The 20,578-nt window shown below is 41.4% G+C and overlaps 1 protein-coding gene and 1 pseudogene across 2 annotated transcripts in view; both read right to left on the minus strand.

Annotated features, from left to right (window-relative positions):
- The window catches only part of QRFPR (pyroglutamylated RFamide peptide receptor), a 58,060-nt gene extending 37,626 nt beyond the window's left edge, over nt 1-20,434 (minus strand). The window contains exon 1 of the mRNA XM_011948604.1: nt 19,694-20,434. Coding sequence (XP_011803994.1) covers nt 19,694-20,033 — 340 coding nt within the window. The 5' untranslated portion in view covers nt 20,034-20,434. The remainder of the gene's footprint in view (nt 1-19,693) is intronic.
- Nucleotides 8,928-10,165, minus strand: LOC105516404 (annotated as a pseudogene). The gene has a single exon (XR_001002481.1). The product of XR_001002481.1 is annotated as a putative monooxygenase p33MONOX pseudogene (transcript).
- Nucleotides 20,435-20,578: the final 144 nt, after the last annotated feature.

The raw sequence follows: 20,578 nt of genomic DNA on the forward strand, positions 1-20,578 counted from the left end.
TTAGGAAAAGAAGAAGTCAAATTGTCCCTGTTTGCAGATGACATGATTGTATAGTTAGAAAACCCCATTGTCTCAGCCCAAAATCTCCTTAAGCTGATAAGCAACTTCAGCAAAGTCTCAGGATACTGAATCATTTTCTTCATTCTTGACAGAATAGTTGGGAAGGGAAGTTTGTGTTTTATAAATGACTCATCTTTCATCTCTTTCCCTGCACTGCTCTCATAAACTTGTGGTGTTCTGCCACAGCATGAAATTGCCTCTTTACTCTTTCCTGCTCTATCTCTTCTTTTGTCCTTGTTTATGACATAAGCTTGCCAGAAATGTCCTTGGTCATGGCTGAGCCATACTGATCACAATGTTCTAAGTTATAAAACTAATTTCACTCTAGGAACATTTCCTGAGCAGTTACCATGTGGTAGGTACTGATCTCATAAGCATTAACACCATCAACTCATAGACTCTCTTGGCAACACTAAAAGATAGGTGGCATTATTATTTCCACTTGTACGAGGAATAAATGGGGAATAAAGTAACCTGTCCAGGGTCATTTGTATATCCAGTAAGGGAGGAAGACAAATAGTCTGGCTCCAGAGTCTGTGTTTGTAACCCCTATGGAAATGCATCCCCTAAATCCCAGGTTGTCTATAATTAGTGCAGAGAACAGGCCTTACAAAAGAAGTAAGTATTCAGGGTGTTTCAATGGTTTGGAAGCATCAGTGTGCTCTCTTTTAAATTACTTCATTATCTGCCAGATTAATAGAACTCTATTCTCTACCTGTACATACATTTAGGTTTGGAAAACAGCTGATGTGATGGTTAATACTGTCAACTTGATTGAATCAAAGGATGCAAAGTATTGATCCTGGGTGTGTTTGTGAGGGTGTTGCCAAAGGGGATTAACATTTAAGTCAGTGGGCTGGGAAAGGCAAACACACCCTTAATCTGGTGGGCACCATCTAATCAGCTGCCAGTGAATATAAAGCAGGCAGAAAAATGTGAAAAGGCAAGACTGGCCCAGTCTCCCAGCCTGCATCTTTCTCCCGTGCTGGATGCTTCCTGCCCTCGAACATTGGACTCCAAGTCCTTCAGTTTTGAGACTCGGACTGGCTCTCCTTACTCCTCAAGCTTGCAGACAGCCTATTGTGAGACCTTGTGATCATGTAAGTTAATACTTAGTAAACTCATATATATATGGGAGTATATACGTATATATAGGAGTGCGTGTGTGTATGTGTGTGTATATATATGGGAGTATATATATAGGAGTGTGTGTGTGCATATATATGTGTGTGTGTGTGTGTGTGTGTGTGTGTGTATCCTATTAGTTCTGTCCCTCTAGGGAACCCTGACTAATACAGTTTATTATCACAATTTTCCTTCTTTTCCATATCTCATCTCTGTAACTTGCATGTGACCCTGCTCCTTTCCCACTCGTTTTTCTTTTTTTTTTTTTTTTTTTGAGACGGAGTCTCACTCTGTTGCCCGGGCTGGAGTGCAGTGGCCGGATCTCAGCTCACTGCAAGCTCCGCCTCCCGGGTTCACGCCATTCTCCTGCCTCAGCCTCCCGAGAAGCTGGGACTACAGGCGCCAGCCACCTCGCCCGGCTAGCTTTTTGTATTTTTTAGTAGAGACAGGTTTTCACCGTGTTAGCCAGGATGATCTCGAACTCCTGACCTCGTGATCCGCCCGTCTCGGCCTCCCAAAGTGCTGGGATTACAGGCTTGAGCCACCGCGCCCGGCCTCCCACTCGTTTTTCTAAACACCATTTTTTTTTCAAATCTTACTGGGGTAACATTTTTCAAACATTTTTTGAGCAACGGAGTTCCTCTATTATGAGTTAGTAATCTCTGCACATAACACAGTCCAAAATTAAAATTTATTATACACAATGAGTACATGACAAATTCGCTTTCGGCAACTGTGCTTAGTGCAGTAACAAAAACAGTCAGAGAGCTATGTAGCCCTAGACAGAAATCACATATAAGATGATAGTGATTTTCTGCTCAGTCATCACTTACACCTTTTAGTATAAACTGATGTAAAACGGTTTGCCTTTATCATAGGCTCACCCACATACTGACATTACAAGATGGATAAAAAATTTAGTACTTTCTTAGAAGCTAACCACAGGTAAATCATTTTTTCAATTAGTTGTGTTCCTTATAAATTGCAAACATCGATTCTTCCAGTTTAGTATCACAATTCTGAGAGTTGGCTAGAACAAAGCATTATCATTTTGAAGGACCAAGACTATGGTACTGCTGAGTTCCGATGGGTTTAATTTTTTTTAGGTCAACTGTGCTCGCCTGGTTCCCCTGGGTAGCCTGACTCCCCTGATAGTAGTGGTTTTGACCATGATCATCACACAGACTTACCCAAAATTTTTACTACAGAAATGCTCTTTGATATTTTCTATTCTACTGTATTTCCATTTTGTAAAACCGCTAATACTGACTCACCAAATGACTTCATGACTCATTCACGGGTTGCAACTCCTACTTTGAAATTCATTGCCTCAGTAGTGTTGCCTTTGCTCCAAAATGAAGCTCAAACTCCTTAACACAGCACTAGAAAGCTCTTCAGAATCCGCATTTTCCCTTTCCTTCCAACTTCATTTCTCACCACATCCCCTCTGAATGCCAAACTCCAGGCATACAAAACTATTCACATTTTCCAAAAAGCTTGATGTCTCTCCCCAAGAACCTTCCACAACATACACTGTGTGCTGTTCACCCTTGCATCCCTAGGTCAACATAGTGCCTAGCACGTATTAGGCATTTAATAAATGTTAGTTAAATGAGTAAGTGAATGATGAAATGAACAAATGAAAAAAATGCTATGAAAATCTATTCAGAAGAATGTATTGTTACAATAATGTCTCACAGATTTAACTCTGAAAATCCAGCCACATGCTACAGAAAGGAGAAAAAGCACTCAATTTCCTTAATTATAATTAGAGAAATTTGTAATTTCTGAAAACAAGGGTAAATAGTTTCACAAAGACCATATTTACTTTGAGGAAATTTTCACTCATTCTGTTTGAATCAGATGGATTTAGTCTTCAATAAATAAAGCAGACAAGTAAAAGTGATAGCATATTACATTCTGCACCCTCCTTGTATGATGATGATGTGGAAGTTAAACTTTAATAGCCTAGGGTCCTGATTACCGTAGCAACTACTTCTATCATATTATAGGTAATCAGAGAGAGATATGCAGCCACAGTCTATTTGCTAATAAAAAGTGATCAGTGGTGACCTACCACCACTGGCCAAAATAATCTATCCCGTGTTCCTCAGAAGCAAAAGTGGAACACAGCAATGATATATTTTAGGCCACTGGATCTCAAACTCCATTGAACACATGGACCACTTGGAGAATTTTGTTAAAATGCAGATTTTGATTCAGTAGGTCTGTAATGAGGCCTGAGATTATTCTGAAAAAGTTTCCAGGTGACGCTGATGCTGCGTGTCCATGGACCAGACTTTAAATAGCAAGAAAAGTTCACAATAGATTGAAGACTTCCTGTTGCTCCTAAGGAACAATATTTCCCAGACTAAACTATTTTTTCACTAGGTAACTAGGCCACAAGTTTGTAGTACGAATACTTGACCTAATGACATATAGTGCTGGAAGGAAAACCATTTAATAAAAGGTGCGGCATCTTCCTTCCTTTGCCCACTCCCAACACTGCTCCTGTTCCCTTTTCAAATTACAAAGAACCAGTACTATTTATTTTAAAATAAGATATCTTCCAGTTGCCAGTGAAACAACCACTTTTTATTTACCTCCATATAAGGAACTTTTTAAAAAACAGTAACTGCAATTTTCTGCAATATTCTATATTGCTGCTACCCAGAGCTAAAACATGTTGAAAGATGTGTGAAAGCTACGCAGAGCCCAAATAGCTCAGTATATAATACTGGCTCATAAGCCTCTCACCTAACGATTTTTGTTAGAGATTTTCTTCAGGTTTTTAAATGAAAGATAAGGAAATCCCATTCTCACAGAGTCAGCTCCCTATCTGTCAGAAACATCTGTAAATCACAATTTTTCTGACCACAATTGAACAATATGAGTGGTTTTCTTTTAGTTCTCTTTCTTTGTAAAAAGCGTTTTTTTTCTGTGTACCCTTATCCAGGAAGAGGAGGAAAAGCGGGGAGAGGAGACACATGTATGCAGCTGCTTTCAGTATAAAGTCTTTCTTTGGCATGTTTACGTAAGAAAGGCAAAATCCCAGCAAGTTATTTTGTGGACATCAACAAACTGATTCTAAAGTTTATAGGGAGAGGGAAAAGACCAAGAATAACTAACACAAAATTGAAAAAGAAAAATAAAGTTGGAAGGCTGACACTACCCAACTTCAGACTTATTTTAAAGCTACGTTAATCCAGATAGTGTGGTATTGAGGAAAGAACAGATGAATAGATCAATAGAATAGAATAGAGAGCTCAGCAATCACATAAATATAGTAAATTAATCTTTGACAAAGGAGCAAAGACAATAAAATGGAGAAAAGATTGCCTTTTCAACAAATGGCACTGAAACAACTGGACTTCCACATGAAAAATAAAAGAATCTAGACACTACAAGAAAGACCATTTAAAAAGAAGTCTGCCTAGGATAAAAGCAAATCCAATTTAGATAACTAACCATACTTATCTGACATGAAATACTCATTATTGTTATTGAAATAACTTGTAAATATATCATGGAGAGCTGTTCTTTCAAAAACTTCAGGCTTTCATGGATAAATGTAAAAGAAACAATTTAACCTCTCTGGAGTCCATGCAAGCCTAGCACATTTTGCATCCTAAGAAGGAGCCAAAACTAGGCCAGGTGCAGTGGCTCATGCCTGTAATCCCAGCACTTTGGGAGGCCAAGGTGGGCAGATTACGAGGTCAGGAGTTCAAGACCAGCCTGGCCAACATGGTGAAACCCTGTCTCTACTAAAGATACAAAAAATTAGCTGGGCGTGGTGGTGCCCACCTGTAATCACAGCTACTCGGGAGGCTGAGGCAGGAGTATCACTTGAACCTAGGAGGCAGAAGTTGCGGTGAGCCGAGATCACACCATTGTACTCCAGTCTGGGCGACAGAGCGAGACTCTGCCTCAAAAAAAAAAATATATATATATATATACACACACACACACACACACACACACACACACGTAACCAGTGTCTCTTTCCCATAAATCACTGTTTGGATCAGGTTCATATTGACACTTAGATTCTGATCCAATAAAATTCCTCCTCACAAGAATAAATCCTTTATTGTTTGTAGACATTACAGTAAATATTTTTTTTTTTAACCAAGCATGTAGTTTCATCTGTAGAATAGCTTCATGGTTACCTTTACACTGGAGCCAATACAGACTTCTATGAATATGTACGTGTATTTGGGCCTCTGCATTAGTAGACTTGTGGGCAGGGTGACTTATAGTCAGTGTACAAGAGTTCATTTTCACAAAGGTCTATGAGGAAAAGATCATAGCAAATTTTCACTACAGAAATTTGTCTTCCAGGTCTCAAACTAGTACCTGAGTTCGAGGGGTAGAACTGCTAAAGGCACCACTGCACAAACAGGGCCGAAGCAGGTGGTGAAGCATAATTCACTGCAGAAAGTGAAATTCTTCCCCTGTCAATATAACCACTGTGGTTAAAAACCCAACACTGAAGCAGACTGGTTGGGTCAAAACCTGGCACTAGTATGTCCAGTCTACATGAGCTTGGGCATTTTACTTACTATGAAAAAGTATGATTTTTTTTTTAAAGGCTACAAATTCCATGACTTTCTGCAAGCTCTTTAAAACATGATTTTGCCACTTGTCACATCAAGTGGAGGAATCTGTTTCCCTGTTCTTTGAATCTGGGTCAGTGATGTGACTTGCTTTAACACAGAAGTAACGTTTGTGTGACTTTCAATCCTAGGTCTTGAGAGATTCTGATGCTTCTACTCTCTCTCTCTCTTGAAATATGGTGCCTCCACATAAAGAATTCTGGGTATCCTACTGAAAGAGGAAACCATGTGGGACAGAGATGGCCTGTCCCTTGCTGAGGTAAAACAATGAGCCCCCATGAAGTCACCAGATAGATGTAGCACTGAGAGTGAACAAGATGAGACTAGCAGAAGAACTATCCAGATGAGCCAACCTGAAATTGACCTATAGAATCATGAATGATCGTTTAATTACCTAAATTTTTTGTGGTTTGTTATGCAGAATAGCTAATTAATACATGAACACCTTGCTGAGCCTCCATTTTCTCATCTGTAAAATGAGGATAATATTATAATATTATATTTGGCACATAGTAAGCTCTATGTTAAGACTTTGGTATCCATTTTCGTATTATTATTTCCACTTCTTTGCAGTGCACAGCAAGGTGGTAGTGCCCAGAATTGCTCACATCTCAGCAAGCCTGCGCCAGTATCACAGGGAAGTCAAAAGACAATATTCATACGCCTGACATCATTGTTTCACAGTCACTCTCACCCTGGTGTCCAAATTGAGGTGCCGTCATGTACATTTTCGGGCTATGAACTAAACAGCAAGGATGTCAGCAATATAACTGGTTGCACATGTTCATAATCAAGGGAAGTTCCATTGGGGTGGGATAGGGAGTTAGGCACACAGGGGTTGAGAAAAGTTGTCTTAAATTACAAGACAGAGGCATAGGTCAGTGGGACCGCTTCCTAGGAACATTGGGGTTGCAAAGTTGTGCCTATGGTCTGGGTGGCCTGGAAAGACACATGAGCCTTGAAAGGAACTACAAAATCAGCTTCAGTCCCAACAATATTTTTTTACCACCACTTTTTCTTCCTCTAGAAATGTATTATTGCTTCTGAAACAAATGAAAGCAGCACTCTTTTCTGTTTTCTGAGTACAAATGATTAGTTTGAATCCTCATAGTTTGAGCATAAAAGTAATTCTTTTCATGTAAATTGTACTTATGTGAAATAACTACTTAATTGTATTTTATCATAAATAAGCTATAAGGCACCTGGTTTTTACAGGTGCTTTGTAAAAGTGCATACCAAATATATTTGATATATTACTAACAGTGCAACAAGTTTTTAAAAAATTCTCTAACATCCTTATTGTATATAAAACTATTCTACACACAAATGTAGCTAACACTTTAAGTAGCAGAATTTTGAATATGTGAACAACAATTATAGCTTCCTTTCTTTGCATACCCTCTAGGTGCCTGGTCCTTTTGACACCTCGGGTCATTCGTTGTCATAGCAACACTGTAAAGTGGGAATAAGGTTTCCTAAGTTTACATATTAGAACACCAAAGCAAAGAGAAATTAAATAATTATACCACAGTCAAACACTATGTTTGCCAAACTACAATGTTTGCAGATTCTTTTATTTATTTATCTATTTTTTTGGAGAAAGTAGTAAGGATTTTTATTGTCAAAACAAGAGATCATAATAGAAGACACAAATAATTAATTCTCATAATTTCAGACTCCAGGGCTCCTCTGTGGAAAGGCCAGCTTCTTATACAGACAAGGTACTATCCAAAACAAAAAATGGGTATTTGAGACCGTGTTCAAGACAATAACTGAACTTGTACACAGTGAGGAGAAATAAAAATGTGGTTTCCCTACTTCCCTCCCTCAGTAAGGTTATGTGGTGCATAAAGGCACGAGGCTTACTTTGGTGAAAAATGCTTTCATACAGAAAATTTTGAATTCATTCACCTCCCACCACAGACGTTCCAGGCCCTGACCTGAACAAGGAAATCAAAATAAGGTAACACTACTGGCTTCACATAAACCTCAAGACTATAATCTAACTGTACCTACCATCTCCTTTACTTTAAAAAAGTTTAAGTCCATTTACCTATACCAAACCAGTAGACCGAATTTTCTCGCTTAGGAAGCTTTTAACCAAGTTGGAGGTAAATTAATCTCACTTTAAAGTGCAAGAAAGGCTCTGCTAGGCTAGTGTTTGTTCTGTGGCATAGAACGAGGAGATGCCTCCCCTGGCACTGGCCTAAGAGGCCCCACATGAAGAACTGGCTGCAGGACAGTGATCCATTAGGTCTACCAAAAAGCAGGGAGACTCAAGGTTCAGCCTAGAAGCAGGGATCCCTGCCAAGTCTGGCTTTAACCTGTACCCAGGTCCCAAACAAATCTTGGGGCCCCTAACTGATAGGACTGGAGCACAGCATCAGCCATCAACAGGGCCAGAGTCATCTCAGTGAGTCAGTGAGCACCTCTATGCCATGATTTGTCAGTGCTCACATGGATAGTGGTAAAGGAATCAAGAAGCCTGGGTTTTGGAACAGCACAAACATTCTTTACCTAGTAAGCAGTGATCGAAGTTCTTACCTAGAGTAAATGATGAAAAAATAGGTAATGAAGTCCCCATACACCACTGCTGAGAATATTTAGTCTAACTTTAAAGCAGTACAAAATGGCTTCCTCCACACAACAAGGGCAAGCTTTGTACTAATGTTTCTCAAAAACCAATTATGTCTCCAGCTCTAGCCTCAATTTAACAGGTTTTTTACTTTATTTATTTATTTATTTAGAGACGGAGTCTTGCTCTGTCGCCCAGGCTGGAGTGTAATGGCATGCTCTCGGCTCACTGCAACCTTTGCCTCTTCGGTTCAGGCAATTCTCCTGCCTCAGCCTCCCAAGTAGCTGGGACTACAGGCACCTACCATCATGCCTGGCTAATTTTTGTATTTTTAGTAGAGATGGGGGTTTCACCATGTTGGCCAGGCTGGTCTCGAACTCCTGACCTCAGGTGATCCACCTAACTTAGCCTCCCAAAGTGCTGGGATTACAGACGTGAGCCACCGTGACCATCTGATTAAGTTTTTAAATATACCTTTCCTATATGGAAGCCAAGGTAAAAGGAGAGTGGGGTGCAAGAAACCTTCTTTACCAGAATCCCTGGAAAGGGCTCTAGAAGCCAGTGAGTGTGAGCACATTCAAGTCACAGGGTTTGAGATTATGGGCCCGTGGTGGCTGTTTCTTCCCTTTCATCATTGGGATGTCCATCTTGGGCAGCTTCAAGGCTGCTGGATCTTCAGCCATTCAGTTGGCCTGGGCACGGATCAGTTCCATTGGAGAGGGTTTCTGGGCTCCTCAGTAGGCCTGGGTGGCAAAACTTCCAGAATCATACTTCTGAAACGATCTCGGTCCAAAGAGGCTCCACTTATCTGACAAGTTGCTGTCCTTATCCCCACTTCCAGAGTCCATGTTGCTAGGATTTGGGCCAGGTAAGGCTGTGGAAGAACCAGAAGTGAACCAGCCCCTGGGTCTCTGCTTAGGTGAAGAGTGAGGAGTGGTGCTTGGGGTGGACTGGGCTGATGCAGGCTGCCTGTCTTCTTTTGTTATCTCTCCACTCTGTAGCTTTAGTTTGTGGAGTGCTTATGCCACTCTAAGGTACCTGGTCTCTTCAGTGGTGAGGCCCTCGTGGAGTGGGTAGCCAGTATCTCTCAGTCCTGCCTGTTGCCCAAAATGCTGAATGCTTTCCTGAGTCTGTTTTGTGATCAGAGAACTCATGATGACATGAGTAGCTTTAGCTTTCATCACTGGGACCTTGTCCACACTGTCAATGGCCAATGACAGGGTCATGGCAGGGGAGGGTAGACTGGCCTCTCCTTCCTCCACCTTGGCGAGGAGCTGATACTTGCGCTCTGGAATTATTGGTTTCCAAGGGACGCTGCCCATGTCTGATGGAGGAGGAGTAATGGGTGCAGGGTCCTTGAGAGTATTATCAAAGCTGAGTGCCCAGGGGTATATCCCGAAGGGCAGGGACATCTCGCCTAGAGGCCCAACAGCCTCAAGAGCAGGCACTTCTGGTTGTCTTGAAGCCATTGAAAGTCTGGGATCCAGGTGTTTTTCTATACAGAATTCTGAGCTAAGTCCCTGCTACCATGGTGAAATGGTGTGATGACTAAGCTGACAGACAGATGTTAATGAGGAACATGGTCCAGCTGCTGCAAATTAGCAAAGCTTCCCAGTAAGAGTCCATCCAGAGGTTCTGTTATCCTGCTGCCGCGGGACTGCCTGTGGCCCGGAGTCCGGCACTAAAAAAGTTCCGAGGACCCACGTCCTCCAGAGGCTTGGCGCAGTCTGGACCCAGTCATGGTGAGAGCAACGGCGACTTCGAAGGTCTCCAGGACTCACTAGGCAACACTGCCTGACGTTTGCAGATTTTAAATGCATCTCAATTCCACAGGAAATTGTTTAAAAACGTTAACATATTTTCATACATGTATTAAAGGGGGCTTTAAAATGAGATTGCATAAATGAAAATATGTAAATGCTATATGCTTCATAGAGAAATCAAATGGGAAATAAGAAGAACTAGATATGCATTAATATTTTTGTTAAAATAAAGCTTGATCTAAAACCTTTATCTTTGTCATATTTTCTGCGGCCACATCAACCACTGGGGGGCAGCATCAAACACTATTTTATAACTTCTCTCCTTGGTCTTCTAATAGGGGAAGCTTTAATGACAGGCCATGGAATTTATAATCTAGTTAATACAAACACTGATAAGGGATGGAACAGGATTAGAACCCAATATTGTTTGATTGCACAATCCATGTTTGTTTTCACAGCATCAAACTGTTTCTCTATCCTTCTATTTCTCCTGGGATGTAAGAACATGCTGTCTTTGAAGATTTCTATTACCCTGGATAGCCTACAATCTCTCTGATACGACAGTAAATGTATTTCTCCAAAACCAAGCTACAGGTAGGACTAATTTGGTTTTTCAAAGACAGATAAAAACAATAAGCACTTACTTGATTCAGAATTCATCGTTAAGAATCTTTAGTTTTAAGACATAAAAGGAAACAAATAGTATAGCTTCTGCTGAATTTTTCTTAAAGGCACAGACTGAGAGGGAACTGCCAATACCAACTTCTAGAACCCCATTCACTGACCTTTCAATTCCTTAGCAGAGGGAGAAGGCATATGTCCACTACTAGAAGGAATTGGCAGCCTGGAAGTTGGTCCACTGGGGAGTATATATTAATAAATGAGATGGGAACAGCAGAGGGAGATCCCAGCACTTCATCCCAAGGCAGGAAAGGCAGACAAGGAAGGGCTATTCAGAACTCTGGTTCAGCTTGATCCTGAGAAACCTAGTGCAGGGTTTAGCCTTATGGGGACACATATGATCAGGGAGCTTTAGTCCCTGGAAGTTGACTCACTCCAATAGACATAAATGGCCGACTCTGCTAAACATATCTATCTACCCTGAGTACCTTCCTACGGAAGAACTTCGTGCTAAGCAGACAAGCCTTTCCAAGGAGCTTGGTGGCTAACAGGGTCCCAAGTGTCACTACTGCAGTTGTTAGCTTGTCACACTTCCACGGATTCAGTTAGTAAGGAGACAATGAGCATCAATGGATTCAGGAAGTTTATTACTTGCACAGACGTCAAAGGCCAGATCAACACAGGAAGACACTGAGCCTTGAAGGGCAAGATGACTGACAGCATGGGCAATGGGTTGCTCTGCTGGGGAGGAGCAACCCTTAAACCACAGCCAAGCAATTGTACAGATTTATACAAAAGACTGCAGCTGAACCTTAAGTGGGAGCAGGGTGGGAAGTCTTACACTCAACTGAAACTAAACAGGAGACAGATGAGAGAAAGTCAGTCTCCCACAAGACAGGGATAAGAAACTGCCTCACAGTGGCTCCTCAATAGGCTTTTCTCCCTGCTGTAGGAGGTATCTCCAGGTCTTTGGATAGGAGTGACGATGGCACTCCCTGAGGTGCATGATTAGTTCTACGAGTAAGACAGCAAGGCCAAACTGGCTAGAATCCTTCCAGAATTTTCTGCAGCTACCAGGACGTTCTCTCTCTTATTTCCTGAGATAAAAAGTTTTATTTTTTATTCCAGAATTTTTTATTGTGGTAAAATATATATAACATAAAATTTATGATTTTAGCCATTTTTAAGTGTATGATTCAGTGGCATTAATCACATTCACAGTCTCATGCAATGATCACCACTATCTGTTTCAAAAACTTTTTCATAACCCCAAACAGAAATTTAAGGATTAAGCAATAACTTCCCACTCTGCCCTCCCCACACCCCCTGGTAACACTTGTATCTTTTCTGTTTCTATGACTTTGCCTATTCTAAATAGTTCACATAAATAGAATCACACAATATTTGTCCTTTTGTGCCCGGCTTATTTCACTGAGCATAATGCTTCCAAAGTTCATCCACGTTGTAGTATCAGAACTTCCTTCCCTTTCATGGCTGAGTAATATTCCACTATGTGCATACACAGCATATTTTGTATATCCATTTGTCCATCAGTGGACCCTTGGGTTGAGACAGGGAGTTTTAAAGAAAACGTAAGCTTATAGCTCCTGGGGTCAACTTACACACTTGGGCAAAAGACAGCTCAAGAATGAAACCACAACACAGAGGGAAGTGAATCTGGCCACAGAGGGGGAAGACGGTCATTGTTGAAGACTTTAATCCATTTATGCCTAAAACCAGCCCTAACTTTAAGCTTTTCAGTTGCAGAAGTAGAATATTCCCCTTTTTTTCTTAAGGTAGTTTAAGTTGGGCTTCTCTCCCTATAAACAAGAATCCTAATAAATCAACCACTTGTCAAAGAATAGTTATGTTTTAGAAAAGCAAACTAAAAAGGGCATTCATTTTATGCCTCCTAAGTGCATTGTGAAATGTTTAAAACTTTCTTACTGCTAAATCCTTTCCTGTCACCATTTTAAATGTAAACTGTTCTTGTCCTAAGTGGAGAGAATCTTTTACATAAATCCCATTGCTGTTACTGCCACTCTCCCACCTACCAAGAAAATTTAGTGACCTACAGTATCTTTTCTTCTCAAAGTGTGCATATAATTGATTCTAGGAAAGATCAACCAGAAGCTGGTCCACAGCATAATTCCTGACCTTACTTCCAAACTACTGTTGCTGTTGGGCCTCTGTTTAATTTACATCTTTTTTTTAATACTTCCTTATTTTAAATAAGGAAGTTCTTCATCAACAGCTTTTATCATTTCTGTTGACTTTTTAAGCCCTGCAATACTGTTGATTTTACACCAATCTTACCATATGTAAATTTCCCCAGGCACTCTAAAATTTCTGAAACATCATAGAAAAAAAATTCTATAACAAATGTAACTGATGTTTTCTAGTCACTGATTGAATAATAAAATGGGACTGAAGAAGTTCCAGGTTAAGCTCTCTGTTCTAAATTGGCCCTCAAAATTAAGATCTTTTCACTAAATGAAGTTCAACAACCTCCTTTAATTCATTTCACAATGTATCAGCTCTCAATCTCTAAAAACACACCCTAACATTTCATGTTGTGTACAGCGAGTGCTTTCTTTCTCTCCCTCCTTTCCTTCCAGTTACATCCTTTCATTTTTCATATAAAATCATATGCAAAACTCTAACTCTTAAAAAGAGAGACAGGACCTGTTATAATGAAGCTTGGAGCTTCGCCTCCTACCATTCTATTACCTGCCCACATCTGCTACTGTGGCCCTGGGCAAAATAGACTGAAAAACCTTTGTGGTGAGGTGTGCTAATTTGTAACAAAAGTTCTATTCTCCAGGCAAGAGAATCATTCTTCTTGTATTTCTTTGTATGGCTTATATTCCAAACTTTTCACCACTTTTGACTTCTTTCCAAATTCATCTTGAAAGACTCTAAAAACGTCAACGGCTTTAGTAAAGATGCAATAGGCTGCAGAAAATGGAAGAATTGCCTCTGAGCTCCTTGTTGGACTCTAGTTAATATAATCTGCTTTTGCATTTTCTAAGCATTCTGACTGCCATTGCTATTTTTTAAATACATAATAGCTATATTGAGCTGGTACATGGGGTAGGCACTGCACTTTTTTAAAAAAAAAATACATCTATTATTTCTTTAATCTTCATATCAGCCTGAGTCCTGGAGCTGTCAGCATTTACACTACATCAATGGCTATAAATCTTGGCTGCAAATTATAACTTTTTTAACTTGGGGAACTCCTGGTGCCGTCAGCATTTACACTACATCAGTGGCTTTCAACTTTGGCTGCAAATTATAACTTTTCTAACTTGAGGAACTTTTGAAAACTCCATACCAATCATTATAATCAGACCAATTAAATCGGAATCTCCAGGGGTAGGAACCAGGCATCTGTGTTTTAAAAAACTCCCAGATGATTCCTACATGTTGCCAAGATTGAGCATTACCACTCTAAGAGAAATTCTCATATCAACTGCTGAGAAAATTAATTTTCTGTATTTTCTTACCCTAATACTCTTCAAAAGTAGTAAAGGTGCATGAAAGTGTACTTCCCCCAGCGATGCTGCCATTACTTAGAATATATTTCAAACTCCTTTTTTTTTTGAAATTGGTTTTAGTCAATTTGCCAGCCACTGCTAGAAAATTCTTTTCACTGCCCACAAAAGGATTTGGGAGAAAGCTGCAGAACTGTGTGTGCACCTGGGGAGACCATTCTCCCCCTGGCTGCGCCTGCATCCACAGCAGGACGAAAGTGGATACAGAGTCCAGCAGGATCCTAGCAAGGCTACTACTCCAGGCACACCCCAAACACGCCCCATCTCATCTTATTAATGCTTACAGTCATAAAGCAGGCTAGCATTAGAACTGATTTTCTATCTCCTTCTGGGAAGTGTTCAGAATTAGTATTCCTATGCCTTAAGTTTTCATTTACCTCAGCTACCACGAGTCCCATTCTCTCCCAGTCCATGCCTCAACTTTGGACTCAAGCCCATCAGACTGTGAACATCCCCTAATCTGATTCAAGCTCCCTACTCCTCAATACTTGCACTGCGTGCTCTGGAACCCTGACATCTACAAAACCCCCTGCATTCTCCATCACTTCTGTGAATGCTTCCTCCCCTTCTTAGTCTAATGGAAACTTGGCTTTTCCACAGAAACACGGCTTTCTCAATACCTGCAATATCCCAGTGCACACAGGAAATACCCAGGAAATGCTGAATACAAGAATGACTCATAGTGTCATTAATAATATTTTAGACTTTGGGCAGAGGAATAAGATACCATGAGAGAATGATGGATGTTGGCAAGATATTCATGTGTAAGTGCCAAGTCTTCAGATCAGGTAAAAGACCATGGCTTATGATATTGATTAGATACCGATTGCAGAATCATCAGCAAAGAAGTGAGAGTCATGACTATAACCTCTATGCAGAAATTGATGGTGAAAGAAAAGAGATTGCATGCTAAGCTTCAGTGGACACTTACTTGCAAAATAAGAGAAAGACTGAGAACCCTCAAAAGGCAGAAAATACAGAGATAGAGACATAAAGGAAACAAAGAAAGACAAAGACTAGTTCATGGAAACTTAGAGAAGAGAGTGGTATTCTGTAGCACTGGTCACAAGCAAACTCAATTGTTCTACATTTAGCTGGAAGAAACAGAACATGTTCAGTGAGTGAATTTGGAGGAGCATTTGGACATTGTGAAGAAAAAAATAAAAAAGAGGAAAAAACAAAACAAAACAAAACAAAATGAGGAGGAACAAGCTGCAGATAAGAATAGGTAAATTTGGTGGCCCTAAGGAGGCAATGTGCAAATCCACTGCTGCAGTCTAGCCAAGTAAATCAGAGAAGAGAACAGAGACAAAACTTTCCTAAAGGAAAGGGCCATGGCAGCACAACTCCACCCTTATATGAGTAATAAAAACAACTCATAAGCATATGCTGTTTATAATACTTGGGGACATAGAATCCCCACTCCTGCTAGCTCCATGTTGGAAGGAGTCCTGGAGAGTAGAGAGTGAGTCAACTGGTAGATGGAAGGTAAGACGATAAGGGAATGATGGCAATGCAAGGTGGATGAAAGGAATTGAATGTCAGCTTGCCTCCATGCTGGGCACACTTAGATGCTGTGGATCAGCTGTATCTCTTTCCAACTTCAGTGTAATTCATGTAAAAACATGTTTGTGGCTATACTTTGCCTCACCTATTATTCATGGTCCCCAGCAGTGTACAAAAGAAAACTCAATGTCTTTGCTCAGTGGTGTGCTGGAAAACAACTGTTTGATTTCTGTTTGTTTGTGATTTTTTTTTCACTTTTTTATAAACAGGCCTAACTAGTAAGTGCTGATTTCCATGATGTGAATACTCCTGCCACAACCAATTTTAAGGTAACAACGTGATGTCCCTGAAAGGGGACCTGAGTAGAGTTGTGCACACTGGGCTCTGTAAGGCAGTGTGGCTGGAGACAAGTGTAACTGGTTTGGGCTGGGGCTGATGCAGTCCATTTTCAAAAGCCTGTTAGGAGATTCTCTATGTAGCCAGGTCTAAGAACCATTACTTACTTCAAGTAGTGCTTAACAAACTTTTTTTTTCCTTGTAAAGACCTGAGCTGACTTCTCTAGTGCTTATCAAACTTTAATGTGCGTGTGAAACAACTGAGAACCTTGTTAAAATGCAGGTTTTGACTCAGTAAGTGCTGCTGGTCCCCAGAAAGAAAGAGGAATGGACTAAAAGAAAAATAAAACAGTCATTCCCAGCCTTACCATTATCGGAAATATTTGAGAGACAGGCAATGTAGAGATGTCACAAACTGGAAGTCCATGAATTATCTGTGACCAAGCCATAAAGATGCTTTCTTTTACTCGATTGCATTTTACTTTTGGATTTGACTTAGAAGTCAGCATCATAAAAATCTGTATTGCCAGCTTTTCGGAAGGAGAGGTGGGGAAGCAAGAACAAGGACAAAAGAAGATGTGACAATCCAGGGCACCACTCCTGCATGCTGCAATCCTGCCCCCTTTAGAGGAGACAGTCTTTCTTTCGTCGCTGTTGCTTCCTGGTGATCTTCATTTCTTTGTTTCTGTTTCCTACCTCACTCCGAAGGAATCTGAGGGGTATTCATATTTTAGGTTTTTACATATATATATATACTTTCCTCCCCAGTTGCACTACTTTTCTGTCTCATTTCCTGCCATTCCCCACATATAAACTGTGCATTCTTGCAATGCCTTGCCTGGTATTCTTGGAATACACCATCTTCTTTCTTGCCTCCAACTTGGCACTGACCCCTGTTCCTAGAACACACTCCATCCTCTGCTGGAAACAGTCTAAATTATTCTCTGAATTATTCTTCAAGACCTAGCTTGAACATCACATCCTTGAGGAAGCCTTCCTGATTATTCTGTGCTCCTAGAGCAGAGTGGATCCTCTTTCTATCAAATCCTCTTATTGCTAATTTTGGGGCCATCTCCTATTCTCTGAGGTCCTGAAGGGCACAGATAGACTTGACTCACTTTTGTACTCTCAAGGTAGAATACTTTGCCAGATAGGAGATCCTCAATAGCTTTGTAAAATAATAAATTGTGAATTAATTTTGGCTCTTAGATTACATTTTCTTGAACTTTTCTTTTGTTAATTTATCAAGGAAATTTTGCAATGATTATCCTGTTCTATAATGCACAAGCTAATTCTGTTTTCATATTTATCTCTAACCCCTCTACAGGCTCTCACCTCTCCCTCGCACTTCAATTTTGGTATTATTTACTCGATTTATAAGATTATTATTTACTCTATAAATCTTGTCCCAGATAAACATAGGCCACCCCCAATTAAACACCCCTTAATAGAATCAATACCTTATACTTTCATGGCATGACCAATATTTTTCAAAGCACTTTTACTAACACACTTTATTCTCACACTAACCATGTAAAAATAAATGAGCAACGTATTACTCTCCTTCAGTATTTAGAAGCTAAAGCGAAATGTTCTCCATGAAGTAAGAAGCAGGGAGAAAAGAAAACTTGAGAAAAACCTTGGCAGTTCCCAAATAAGCCCTGAGGATGGAAGATGCACTATACAGCCTTTCTCGGCCATCATTCCCCAATATGAACAGGAGCTCAAGATCTGACTCACTGCACTTTCTTTCCTTCTTTTTTTTTTTTTTTTGAGATGGAGTCTTGCTCTGTCACCCAGTCTGGAGTGCAGTGGCACCATCTCGGCTCACTGCAACCTCTGCCTCCTGGGTTCAAAAATTCTCCTGCCTCAACCTCCCAAGTAGCTGGGACTACAGGTGCGTGCCACCATGCCTGGCTAATTTTTTTTGTTGCTTGTATTTTTGGTAGAGATGGAGTTTCACCGTGTTAGCCAGGATGGTCTTGATATCCTGACCTCGTGATCCACCCGCCTTGGCCTCCCAAAGCGTTGGGATTACAGGCGTGAGCGACCGCGCCTGACTGGACTCACTGCACTTTCAAACATCTCTAATCCCTAATATTTTACTGAAAAATTGAGACTCAGACATCCAAAATTAATATGTATTACGGCCAAAATAGTAATCCAGGTCTTTTGATCCCCACCATAGAATCCCACTTTGCATAATTATTTTCACCTTTACAAATGGAGCTATAATCATCCCCAGTATAAATAAGCTTCATAAATCTGCTTTCACAAACATTTAGAAATGAAAACTCACATGCTTTTCCCCCAAAACACAAGTTCTGTATGATGATCAAAAAATACCCCACTAATTTTATGGAGTTAGTTGCACTGAGCAACTTTAAAATGCCCAAATATAATTACTGCATCAGTATGCATAAGAAAGTCTCTAATTCATAAATCAATGTCTTACTTTCCACACTGCGTATTACTTTCAAGTCAATGCTCTGTACTCAATGTTTAATGCCTTTTTGAAAATATTTACATTGTAGATTGATAAGAATCAAAGACTTTAACATTCTGACTCACTAACAGCAAACTCAGTTTAAGCTAATCGGGAAAAAAGCAATGCTCACGATCTCAAATTGGTAATGGTAGGATGAAACACCATGACTTTAAGAGAATTAGTAATGGTATAGAAATAGCAGAGATTGAAGGCATAATGAACTATTTCTCTTACATTTCTAACCATTTTGATGTGGCCACAAGAATACACCCAACCGTGAAAATGCGGAGGCCCACGGTGCACCATAAGCACTGGTGAGAACACAACACTACTGCTGATGGATTTACACCAGGGCATTCTCCAGCTGTGTTCTTGGAACAGTTGGATCATCTGCAGAAACAGTATATCTTTTTTGCCAACCTCCACACACTGTTCCCAACTCAGTGACTCCATCTCTCTTCTGTCATTTTTGTTCCCATTATACGGAAGGAGGAGAATGTCATCTCTCATTTTTTAATAGACAGGAGGGCATCAGTTTTCTGTGTTCCTTCTTCCTGCATGACACTTAATACAGTTTTTTAAAGGACTAGCTCAGTATATTTTTACTGCACGTGAATTATATTTGTTTTATGTTCATAGGTACAAGAAGCTGTCTGCAAGCCACTGGGAAGTGAGGGTGGAGGCTGGGGGAATGAGGAAATGAAATTTTTAACTTTGGTTTGCTCTTTCTTAGAACTTCGCCACCTGTGTTCACTTGGATGTAAGTTTTTTTTGCCGCCTGTGATTCCTGTCCAGCGCTTCCTCCTTGTGGCATAGAGACATACATTGGGGAAAGGCTTGGGAAAGGTCCCGAGCAGTGAGGTAGGGAGTCGCACCCCTCGCCACTTATTTCAGCTCCCTTTTCTGTAATTACCAGATTTGTCTCCCCTGGTTTTCTTACTAAAAGTAAGATAAAAAAATATTTCAAATAATTAAACAAACCAAAGTTAAAAAATCTGCCTGAAAGGCAGAGGGTTAACGGAGAAGGAGCGGGGCGCGACTCTTACCCCCAAGCCAGTTGTCGGAAATGTTCTGGAGCATGGTGACGGGGATGCAGAAGAAGGTGATGAGCAGGTCACTGAGCGCCAAGGAGCAGATAAAGATATTGGTGACGGTGCGCATGGCCTTGCTGCGGGTCACCACGTAGAACACCAGAGCATTGCCAAAGAGCGCCAGGGCGAAGATGAGCACGCCGGTGAGCACGAGGGCCAGCTTGGCGCGCCCAGGCAGCTCTGGGGTGTAGACGAGCGGTCGCAGCCGGTACAGAGCGATGAACTGCTCCCGCGTCAGGTTGTGGTCTCGCAGCAGCCGGGAGAACTGCTCCGGGGTGATGTTGAGCGCCTGCATTGCTGTGCGCTCCCGGGACGCGGGGCCACCGCCCGCTACTTCCTGGCCACTCGCGGCGCAGGGAGGGCTTCGGGGGAACCAGGAGGAGGCCGCCTCACTTCCTCTGCTCTGGACTCAGGCGCGCGGGAGGGTTCTCGGCTGCACCGCGGGAGGTTAGGGAAAGGCGAGCAGCTCAGGGATCAAATCCACGATAAAGAGGCAGGAAGCCAAAGCACTGGGAAACTCAATCTCAGTGGCCAAAAAATATTCGCGGTTCAAATAAAGTTCTTCCCTTGCTCTTCCCTAAGGCGAGGCGCCGCGACGGTACGGGGTGCTGGCGCGCCACGTGAGGGTCCCAGCGCCTCTCGCTCCCCGCCTTCTGGCCATGCGATGCGGACGCCGGACCCGGTTGGGGAGCGGCGGAGGGTGGGGCTGAACTCGGTGACGCCCCCCTCCCACCCAGCTTCAGTGGCGCCAACGCCGCTTCCCCGCACCCTTAGGGCGAGGGAAGACTTCCCTGGCTCCCCACCTTGCTGCCGCCCAGCGCCTTTCTCAGGGCATGGCCC

The sequence above is a fragment of the Colobus angolensis genome, unplaced genomic scaffold, assembly GCF_000951035.1.
Source record: "Colobus angolensis palliatus isolate OR3802 unplaced genomic scaffold, Cang.pa_1.0 Scaffold280, whole genome shotgun sequence".
In the NCBI taxonomy this organism is placed as follows: Eukaryota; Metazoa; Chordata; class Mammalia; order Primates; family Cercopithecidae; genus Colobus; species Colobus angolensis.